The sequence below is a fragment of the Elephantulus edwardii genome, unplaced genomic scaffold (assembly GCF_000299155.1).
Source record: "Elephantulus edwardii isolate Elephantulus edwardi_28Jun2011 unplaced genomic scaffold, EleEdw1.0 scaffold00042, whole genome shotgun sequence".
In the NCBI taxonomy this organism is placed as follows: Eukaryota; Metazoa; Chordata; class Mammalia; order Macroscelidea; family Macroscelididae; genus Elephantulus; species Elephantulus edwardii.
In genome coordinates, this window is record NW_006399792.1 from 2,141,530 (window position 1) to 2,153,404 (window position 11,875).

Below are 11,875 nucleotides of genomic sequence, written 5' to 3' on the forward strand. Positions count from 1 at the left end.
TTGGGAGGTTTTGGAGAGGAAAGGAAAGGCTTCCAGAAGGCGGATCTTTTCACGTCATTTCCGAGGTGGCTCCTGCTCTTTGTGCTCTTCTTCAGCTTGAAGACGTGTCAGAACATAAAGGATAACTTGATAGCAGAAAATATATTGGTCCTGTAGGGTGGGAAGGAGAAAAGATTTTAATACGTAGTGATTATACATACTGCAGTCAGGGAATCAGGAGATATATAACGATGGGCAAGTCTGTAGTCAGGGACCTGTTTAAAATACGGAGGAGCAATGATGTCGGTTTGAAAACTAAGGTGTGCCTGATTCAGGTCACGTTCTTCTCAATCACCTGCCATGCATTAGAGAGCAGAACAATGAGTAAAGATGACAGAAGAGCTGATGCCTTTGAGTTGTGGTGCTGGGGAAGAGTATTGAATATCCCGTCGACTGCCAAAACACCAAACAGAAATATCCTGGAAAGGGTGTGGCCAGAGTGTTCCTTGGAGGCAAGGATGACAAACCTCTGTCTTTCATACTTTGGACATGTAGCTAGGAGAAGCTATTCCTGGGAAAGGGGTATTATGTTTGGAAAGGAGGGTCAGCAAAAAAGAGTAAGACCCCCAAAGAGACAGCAACTTCAGCAATGGATCCCAGTTGTCTCTGTGATAATGAGAACGGCATAGGGCAGGGCAGGTTTCAGAATGGCTATTCATAGGGTGGCAATGAGTCATACCCAACTTGATGATACCTAACAATAACAATAACAATAACAACAACAACAACATACCACTAGCAGAAGCAATGTTTGAGGAGTTTTGAAAATACGGAAAATTTTTATTTTATGATGAATCTAAGAACACCAACACATGTGCGCATAGAATAAAGAATGTAAGAACACTTTATAAAACACTAACCGTTCACTAGGAGCAAGGACACATGATCTTTTTGTTTCCTTTTTACTCATTTATATTTTAATGTTTCCACATCTTTGACTACTCTTTTATATCACATATAATCCATCAGCAAACCCACGCCACACAATGGCTTCTTCTTACTGGGTGTAAAGTTAGCACTCTAGTCTGGGATCTCTGTCACTTGCCATCTAAGTGGCCTGCCTGCCTTCAACCTTGCCCTCTCTCCTTAAATTGGTTTCATTCAACACAGCAGCTGGAGTTACCCCTAGAATGTGACCACATCACTCCATGCCGACAATCTTGTGTCGGCTCCCACTTCACATGGAGGCATCCCACTTCCTGGCCCTTCCTCTCCCCTCTGACCTCCTTTTCTCCCTCACTCCAGCACAGCCACACCATCTTGACCAGCCTTGAGTACACCCATGTTGAACGTCCATGCAGACGGTCTGCTCTGTCCAAAAGGTTCCTGCTTCAGTTGGCTACTTCCTTCACATATTTGCTCAAGTTTTAGTTGAGAAATAAAAACCATCAAATGAGAAGAAAATGGGAACTCCCCAAACCCCACCACTTACTGTCCCCAAGTGCCTTCTCCAGACTGAGCAATCCCAGCCTGCCCCTCTGCTTTCCAGTCAGAGCTGTGAATCCGTTCATTCTCAGGACATTTGTATGTGGGTATGAACTGCCAACTTTAAGTTAGCCACCCCTGGTATATCTCTTTTATAGACTCATACTAATTACATAGTAATACAGGCCGCTTTTCCCTCAAGATGATGCCCAGACTCTGTAATCTATTCAATGCAGATACTCTATTTCTTCATAAAAAAAGACAAACACTGTTCAAAGATAGTCTAGAATTATATACATTTTTCTGACTTAGCCCTCATCCTGAGGGAAAAAAAAATGCCCCTCACTGCAATAAATGTAGTTAGGTTAATGGGGTAACACTGAAATCCTCCAGAGAGAGGATTAAAGATCTGTTGTAACACAATGTGTAACAGAAACTTAACATTAATATTTTAGAAAATCCTCAGTAGAAGGTCCCCATCAAGTCTCACCTCTGTTTGAACCATTCCATGTCTTTGCAGTCTCATGCAGCGCACTAGGTCAGAGATATCAAACTGTCAAAACAAACAAAACGTCAGTGATGTAGAAAATGTAATCAAACTTGAACCCCAAACGGCTCATGAAGAATTCCGTTCCCCACTTTCCTTCTCTGACTAGTCCTCCTGGGAAAGTGTCCTGGATACAATTAGTTGATTCATTACTTTACTCACACTTTATGATCTTATTTATGATTTTCTAGGAACCAGAAAGTTTATTCTAATTAAAGTCTTCAACAGATCTCATGTCTTTGAAATTTGACTAGTATATAATACAATTAAAAAAAGCATGGTATATTCTTACAATGGATCACCACGCAGCAGTTTTCAGGAGCAAAAATTTCATAAAATATTATATAACATGGGAGAGGCTAGAGAGCACAATTGAGTGAACTAACTCAGTCTCATAAGGATAAATACTGAGTAAGACCATTATTGTAATAATAGAAGGGTAACTAGTAAGATGTCTATAAATGCCCAGAATGGGAAAGGGAAAGCAGGAAAGCTGAATTAAAAAAGGGGAAGGGAGGAAACATTAGGATGGAGTGGGAAGTTGAAGGAATAGGAAAGATTCAGAGGGGACTTGAAAAGACAGGGTAATAACAGTTGTAGGTCAACAGTATAAAATACAATGAGTATAAATGACTACATAATCATTCACAATGATTATACAGTCATATACAATGTAAATGAAAGATTGCATAAAATACAATGTTCAACTTGAACTTGCACATGAGAAATTGGTGGTCTGTTCCACAATTAGTCTCTGGCTTTATTTTGATAATGAACTTCTCCCTCAAAACTTTCTACAGATGTACTCAATTTTGCTGTGTAGTCCATCAAGTAAGGTTCAGGTGTATAGTCATTGTTTAAGTTTATAAAAAAAAAACACACACATCTACAATTAATAAACTGATTATGTAAAAACACCACAAAAATCCCAATTTTCATAAAAGAAACCCAGTACAAATGAATTATTCTAGCAAATCTATTAAAATAATTTTACAAAGCAAAACAAACCAAAACATTTCTCTTAAACTTTGTCATCAGGGGAAAAAGTTTTTATCTTTTAATTTTAACTGTTATTTAAATAAGGAGTTCAAAATAAGAGAAATAGGTTATTTGGTATTTGTAATTAAGTTACAGTATATATAATAGAGTATGATATGCACTACAGAATTTTGTTTAAAATACTGACTTTATGAAATCCTAGTAATGTTAAAATGGAATATTGATTAAGGGATTTTGTTCATATGATTTTTTAAAAAATTAAAGTAAAATAAATATAAGTTTGAAATATTACCTTATTTTTTTATATTAGTTTGCACATAAAATTTGTATAATTGTGTATCATTCATGTATACTGATTCACACATTGCTTTATTTACTTTGTGTTTCAATCACCCACACAATACATTTTATTTATAAAATTAATCATCACTGATCTATAAGTATGACTTTTTCTTTATTATGATCTATGTAGGTAGCCTACTGGTAAGAAGCTGTGCTGTAATCCTAAAGGCACAGAGTTTGAATCTCCTGGAAGAAGGATTGGCAATATCTGCTGTGTGCTTTACTGCTCCTGAAGAGTCAGCTATGGGTCCGTTTCCACTCAATGGCACACGACAACAATAGTAAGAGCAACATGATCTATATAGTCTTGAATAACACTGCCTATTACCCTTTTAAACACCTATTAAATTCTACACAGTAAGATAATGAAGGTATTCACACAAACTGGAAAATACCCAAGATTCCAACACATTATTAAAAAACTGGATTGTATTATTATTGTTAGGCACCACTGAGTCTAGGACGACTCACAGGGACCCTACAAATAAAAGATCTGAACCCTGTTCTATCCTGCACCATCCTCACACTTTCTGACACAAAAGAGCCCATTGCAGCAGCCACTGTGTCAAACCACCTGCTCAAGAGTCTTCCTCTCCTTCACCAACCCTCCACCCTTCCTAGCATCATGTCTTTCCCAAGGAATAGCTCCTCCTAGCAACATGTCTAAAGAATATGAAGTGAAGTCTCACCATTCCTGCCTCCCAAGATCACTCCGGCCAAACGCTTGTGCAGCCTGTATGTGTCATACTCACATCAAGATCCTGACTGATTAATCCCAGAACCACATCTATGCATATCAGGGTCCCCGAGCGTCCGATGCCCGCGCTGCAGTGAGTGATGATCGGGCCTGAGTGATGAATGTGCCTCATGTAAGAGATGAAGGTTAGCAGGTCGTCTGGCTGAGATGGGGTATCGTGGTCTGGCCAAGCAGTGAAATTCAGGTGAGAAATATGCCGCACTTCTCCTGTCTGAAATTATACAACGGAATAAGTGGTAAAGGTACAGTGTAGCATTCACATATAATTAAGTCTTATTTTATCCTTTCAAATTCCAACTTGCTGATTTTGAAAATAGAGGAGATAGAAAGATCTCATTAGGAAACATACATAGGACATTTACCAACACGGTTGTTAAATCCACATTTTGAATAATGGTAAAAATTTCTCTTTTTTAAACTCTCAAGACAAAATCATAAGAAAGTTTTTCTTGGCCTCACTTCAAGTGTTCTTCTATTTGAACTAAAAGCTAGCGTCATGTCAGTTGCCTATAAACCCAGTGTAATCAGTCCTATTAACTTTCAGACTCAAGCTCCCTTTCTCTTCCCTGTGGGCACTTCTCTCCAGCCACAACTGCCTCTTTGTGCACTCAGCACATTTCAACATCAGGGACCTACCACTTCCTGTTCCTTCTGACTGAAACCCCCACAAGAACCCTCCCTGGTTCACTCCTTAACTACCTCAGCATTTTTCCCCAGAGGCTATCTTCTCAGGCCTTCCCCAGCTCCCATTTGAAACAACAGCCTGTTGCTCACTCTCCCCTAATCAACTGCCTTTTCTTACTTCTTTTTCCCACAGCACTTATCAACAGCAGCATTTTCTCATATGAAACGAAGTAAAGCTCCGTTAGGTCAGAGATTCTGTTTGCTATGTTAAGTGTCAACTCACTTCGGCCTCTAACAGAATCTGAGTTCAACGAACATGCACTGAGTAAATGAATAAATCACTTGAGGAAGATACAACAATTGTACTGGGCAAATGGAAGCTGTTGTTAGGTGTCTTACAGGAGTCGACCATTACTTATAGTGGGTCTGTAAACACCAACTATCCCCATGTTCCCCTGCCCTATCCCCAGCTGTTCCGATGACCTCTGATATCATTGAACCCATTGCTACAGTCACTGTGTCAATTCTCCTGGTAGAGAATGAGGTACAATCTCTCATTCAAAGTAAAATCACTTATCAAAAATCATGAATCCTATAGAATTAAATTAATGGGCCTTATATCCAGGAAAGTAAAATCACTTTTTGGTTTTTTATTAAGCTATAGGAAACAACATCACTTATATCTAGTCAGAAGTATGTTTACTGGGTGGAGGAGGGTTGGAAATAGTCAAGATATACTCTCATCTAATTCAAGGCAGTAAGCTTATTCAGTGATTACGTGACTGCAGCAGGAATTGCATGAATGACAACTGTTTATCTATTCCAATATAGTTGCCTTATGAGGAAATACCTTCATGTTTTTAAGCAGCTTTACGGTGTTTATGTAAAAGTTTCAGCAGTAGCTGCTGAGTTATTTTTGTGGTATTTTTGACTAAAGGGCGATATTGACAATCATACTAAGTTATAATTTAATATATATTATATAATAGAGGAAACTTGTGAGCAGCATTTATGAAGTAGAAGGTGTTACATTTCAAATTTATACTAAATAAAAATGTAAAAAAAAATAGTGTCATTAGTTCCATTGTCTCTGACAAAAAAAAAGAAGCAGAAATCCACCGATGAAATCATGGTGAGAGTCCCTGGCCTGGTGTCCAGCGTCAGGGCTTCCAGGCTGAGTAAACAGGAAGGTAGAACTCACGTACCTGAATGTCTTCCAGGGTCATTGCTCTCACGACAAAGCCCTTGAGCTGCTGCATTCTGACGAGAGCCAGCCGGAGCCTGTCATTCACCATCGTTGTCTTGCCTAGCATATTAGGCCAATAGCGCTGGCATTTGATTTTTTCTCCTTCCACTTCCTGGGTCATCATGGCTATCACAGTGGATTTTTGTTCCCAAATCATCTGCCAGAAATCCCCAACAGTTGTTGGGAGAGGCCCTTGACAGGCAATGTAAACAAACTCCTCTTTCCCCACGGGGATCTTGATGAAGCTGGCGTTGATATATCCACCCTCATCTCCAAGAGGCACTCTGGTAGCGTCATCTGTAAAATCCCCCGAAAGAAAAGTTATCTACATCAATTTTTTAAAAATAAGAGTCTTACAAATAGGATAAGTCAAAGATCATGAGAACTTCCTCTGAACTACAGATGAGCTCACGCACATTTTAACAGAGGTATGTTTTTAACGTGGAGCCAGATGACTCTATATTTACTCACTTTACCAATGTTACAAGTATATTGAGCACATATTCAATTGGAAGCCAAATTAGTACTTACAAGGAAGTATATTTTTATATCTGTTCTTCCGTCTGTTTTCCTTTGTTTGTCCAATTAGACACTGATCCAGTGGCTTTAATTCTTGAAGATTCTGTAAGCAAAAAACATAGTTACTTTTATTCAAACAAGCAGTAATTCAGTAGTAATCGCAAATGCTTTACATGTGAAGGAGTCAAGGTAAATAAGCTTAAAATCCTAGCAATGATTTGGTAATTCAGTTGCTGAAAAATGCTGTTGTAAGTAGTTTAAATGGTGTGAGGCAAAATAACTTTGTGACATAAAATATTGTATATTCATTTTATAATAATGTTTTTATTGTATTTGGTGGAAATTTGCTCACAAATTAGGTTCCCATTTGGAATTAGTAATATTTCTCAGAACATGTCAACATTCTCTAAATGTATTCTGATTATTCCATTTTCAGTACTCTAGTTTGCCTATCTTCATATTTTCTGCTGCAAAGGAACACTTAAAAATGCTAGAGTAGGATGTCATGCTAAAGACTTAGGTGTATCTGACCCAGGCCAAAATAGTTTAATTGTTTCATAGGCTTGTGAAAGTTGACAACAAATAAGGAAGACCAAAGGATGCCTTTGAATTACGGTGTTATTGAAGAAAACTGCATCTACCATAGACTGGAGAAAGTGCAACCAGGGTGCTTTTTAGAAGGAAAGACTTTGGGCATGTTGTTTGTCAGGAGGGGCCAGAGTGTGAAGAAGAACACTATACTTGGAAATGCCAACAGTCAGCAGAAGAAAGGAAGACCTTTAATGACATGAATGGACACAGACTCTGCAACAGAGACCGTGAGGATGATGCAGGACTGGTGAAAGTTTTGTCCTGTTACACACAGGGTTGCTGAGTCAGTACTGTCTCAACTGCACCTAATGACCGTTTCCTTATCTCCTTTTTCTTTTTTTTAAGATCTGGAAGAAAACCTTCAATGAGCTGGACTGACACAGTGTCTGTAACAATGGGCTTGAACATGTCAGAGATTCTGAGGATGGCACAGAACAGGGCAAGGTTCCAGTTGGTTGTTCAGAATTTCTATGATTTGTAGTCTACCCAAAGGCATGTAACAACAATTAGGTTATTTCTTTAATGGAGCACTACACGTGTTAATAGTTCTGTTGGCATAGTCTACAGAGATCTACTTTATTAAGGACTGTGATGTAAGGTCTCTTAGGTAGTGACATTTGAAAACTGAGACCTTCAGAAGGAACCATATGAAACCATAAGATGAAGAATCAAAAAGAGAAAGCATGTTTTTTTAGCAACCATGAGCTTTAGTTTTCAAACTGATATAATGAGAATAAACCGATTATTTAATAATAACTAAGTGTAATGCACCTAGCACATAGCAGAAATACTTTTTTAGTATTTCTTTTTTTTAAAGGCAGTTTTTGTTTATAGTGATGACAAATTTGGTGATTATGGGTGATGGTAGTGCATATGATTAATGTAACTGGTATCATTAAGTGTATACAAGGAAAAGCATGGATTGGCAAGTGCTGTGTTATATATAAGGAACCCTAGTGACATAGTTAGTCCCTGTCCAAGAACTAATCCCTCCTTGCAACAAACCCAACGTATGTCAGACAGAGCGTCAAAATCCTTGCCTCCAAGGAGTAGCCTGGTTTCACCCTCTCCAGGATGAACCTGTTTGTTCTCCTGGGTAGGCGTGTGGGAAACTATAAGGTTAGCTCAGGATACAGCAGGGTTCAGAGCTGTTGTACAAAGGGTTGCTATGAGTGGTAAGCAACTTGATGGAACATAACAAAAACAACAACAGCAGTGACATATTGTGTAACATGGTAGGCTATGAATTGAAAGGTTCAACAGTTTGCAGTTGAGCAGTCTCTTTCTTTAAAGAAGGAAAGCAACAGAAACCAGTAGAAGGTTGCTATGACTTGGAAATGACTCACTGGTGTCGGTGTTATACATTTTATGGAGAAAAAAAAAAAAGAAGGTACATAGTTCTAATCAACCAGCTCTACTAAGAAAGAGGAGTATTCTCCTCCCATGCAGTTTACTGTCTCTGAGAACCCACTGGAGGGTCAACTATGAGTTGATTCCAACTCAAAGGTATAAAACAATAACAACAGCAACAATCTGAGAGCATCTGGTGTGGTCAGGATCTGGTCGAAAGTACATGAATGCATTACTCTTAGTGACTGGTCCCTGTTTCCTAAGGGCCTCCTTGTTACTTAGGAATATAGGACAGCTGAGTGTGTCTTGCCTACATACTTTGCTCTTTGGAGTCAGAAGTGACTCATAACTAGACCTTTCAGTGGGCTTTGAGAGGTTTTAAACTACATGGCAAGGGACTATTCATCTTTTACCCACAGAATAGCTGGTGGATTTGAACCTTGTACTGTTGGGCTGGCAGTACAGCTCCTTATCCACTAGACAACCGGGGCTCCCTTACACATATATGCATATGTTTTGCTGTTCTTAGGTGCAGTTAACTAGTGGAATGTACTTGCGGCAGTGAAAGGGCTGCGGGGGGATTGTGTACCAGGGAGGGAGTTTTTCTATTATTTTCAAAGAGAGAAGCAAACTGGGGGGGGGGCGGGGGGCAGAGAAGTGCAGCAATGAATGAATGGAAATCCAAAATCTCTGTAAATGTTCATTGAAATTATTAAAATAAAATAACAAAATAAAAATTAAAAACAACAACAAAAAAAAACCCCTCTATGAACAACAAGATCTGAGTCCTGCTGTCCTCTCCTGTGCCAGCCTCACAACCTCTGACACCCTCAAGCCCATTGCTGCAGTCACTATATCAATCCACCTGGTTGAGGGTCTTCCTCTCATATGCTATCCCTCCACCTTCCTGAGCATGATGTCATGCTCCAATGAAAAGCCTCTCTTAGCAACATGCCCAAAGTATGTAAGACGAAGCTTCATCATCTTTGCCTTCAAAGAGCATTCTGGCTGTACCTTCTCCAAGACATAGCTGGTTTTTTTGGCAGTCTATGGGATATTCAGCATGCTTCTCCAACACTACAATTCAAAGACATCAACTCTTCTATCATTCTTAGTCACTGTCCAACTCTCAGATGCATAGTCAGTGACTCAAAAGACCATGGCCTGAATCTTAATCATCAAACTGGCATCACTGCCTCAACAGTCTCCTTATAACCTGACTGCTAGTGCCAATTGTATTGATTGTGAATCCAAGTAAGATGAAGTTATTGACAGTTTCAATCTTTTCTCCATCTATCATGATGTTGCCCATTGGTCTAGTGGTGAGAATTTTGGTTTTCTCATCATTGAGATGCAATTAATATTGAATGCTATACTCTTTAATGTTCTGTAACAAGTGCTTCAAGTTTTCCTCACTTTAAGCGAGCAAGGTTGTGTCATCAGAATAACAAAAGTTATTGATGAGTCTCGAATTCTGCTGCTACATTCTTCTTCATAGAGTAGAGCTTCTTGAATATTGTGATCAGCATACAGATTAAATAGGTATGGAGAAAGGATACAACTCTGACACACACCTTTCATAATTTTAAACCATGTTGCTGCTCTGTTCACACAACAGCATCTTGTTGTAGGTAGAGCTGTCACAGGAGCACAATTAAGTGTTCTGGAATTCCCATTCTTCTCAATGCTAGCCATAATTTGTTATGATCCACACAGTTAAATGACTTTGCATAGTCATTAAAGCACAAATAGACATTCTTCTGGTATTTTTTCCTTTCCACCAGGATCCATCTGACATCAGCAATGATATTCTGGTGCTAGCTTGAACATCTGGCAGTTTTTTGCCTATGTACTCTTTTAGCTGTTTTTGAATGATTCTCAGCAGTATTTTTGCTTGTATGGGATATTAATAATAGTGTTTGATAATTTCCACATTTTGTTACATAACCTTTCTTAGGAATGGGAACAAACATGGCGATTTCCTCTAGCCCATAGGCCAGGCAGCTGTGCTCCAAATTTCCTGGCATAGACTGAAATGTCTTTAGTGTAGTTTGAATTTCTTCCTTTATCACCATATGGTATTTCCTGAAATATTTCAGTGTCATCTAATTTTATTTTTTTTAAGACAATGACTCTGTGTATTTCCTCCATCTTTTTTGATGTTTCCTCGATCATTCAACATTTTGCCCATAGCATCCCTAAGAATTGCAACTTGTGGCTTGAATTTGTTTTTCAGTTTTTCAGCTTGAGGAATGCTGAGTGAATTCTTTCCTTTTATTCTACAATTATAGGTCTCTGTACACTTTATTGTTTTGCCTTATCTTCCCAAACTGCCTTTTGAAATCTTCTGTTCAACTCTTGTTTCAGCATCTTCCCTTTGTTTTGATTTCTCAGTGCTCTAGTTCAGGTTTCAGGATCTCTTTTAATACTCATTTTGGTTTTTTCTTTTTCCTGTGTCTTTTTAGCGATGTTTTGTTCTCTTAATGAATGATATCCTCAATATTCTCTCATAAGTCATCTGGTTTTTGATCATTGGTGTTCAATGCTTCAAACCTATTCTTAAGATGCGCTATGTTAGCCTAAACGTTGGCTTCACCCCCTCCCCCCATTACAGTTAGTCCCCTTTGTTCTCCAGCTGCCTCAACTGCAGACACATGGTCTCGTGAATCATCAACATTTATGGGACTAGGATAAGTGAGAGAGTGCTTCCCACACTGAGCAGCAAGACTTGAGATGATCAAGACTTGAGGGAGAATGGAGCAAGATCCTATTGGCAAGACCTTGGTGATGGTGGTGGAGAGACTGTGGCATTCCTTTGGAGAAACTGTTGCAAGGTGTGACCTGGGGCTTTTGGATGTTTGAAAAAGGTGACTGACAAATGTTAGGAGGCAAACCTTGCTGGATGGCTTCTTGAATTTATGTTGCTGAACTGATCAGGACTTTTACTAAAACTAGACTTACTTTGTAAGATATTCTTTTCCTCCCTCACTCTCCAACTTACTTTCCTAATAAACTGCATTCTCAGCATTGTATCTGTTGAGCCTGTGAATCAACAATGAATAAACAAACTCCTTGCTACTGGTGTGGCTCTTGAGGCACCACGGGGCTGGGTTCTTTATTTGCTTTCTGCTCTACGGCATTGAGCAGCTGTGCTATTCTCATTCCCTCTGGCTCTTTCAGAGGGACACTTCTGGTCCCATTTTCTGTTTACCAGGCAAGATGATTACTAAATTCAGGTGGAATAGACTCAATTCATATTTTAATTCTTGAGGACTTCTTTTAATTTTCTTTAGCTTCAATTTGAACTTTGTTGTTGTGTTGTTATGTGCCATCAAGTCGCTTGCGACTCATAGTAACCCTGTGTACAACAGACCTAAACCCTTATCTATCCTGTGCCAATGGCACTGCCTCTGACAAACTCATCCTGATTACCCCA

At 39.0% G+C, this 11,875-nt stretch overlaps 1 protein-coding gene across 1 annotated transcript in view; it reads right to left on the reverse strand.

Moving 5' to 3' along the window:
- Positions 1–54: 54 nt before the first annotated feature.
- Positions 55–11,875, reverse strand: part of PTPN13 (protein tyrosine phosphatase, non-receptor type 13 (APO-1/CD95 (Fas)-associated phosphatase)) — a 209,859-nt gene continuing 198,038 nt past the window's right edge. Inside the window, exons 43-47 of the mRNA XM_006885322.1 lie at positions 6,511–6,601; positions 5,939–6,276; positions 4,105–4,320; positions 1,955–2,017; positions 55–150 (exon numbers count right to left, since the gene is read on the reverse strand). Coding sequence (XP_006885384.1) covers positions 55–150; positions 1,955–2,017; positions 4,105–4,320; positions 5,939–6,276; positions 6,511–6,601 — 804 coding nt within the window. The remainder of the gene's footprint in view (positions 151–1,954; positions 2,018–4,104; positions 4,321–5,938; positions 6,277–6,510; positions 6,602–11,875) is intronic.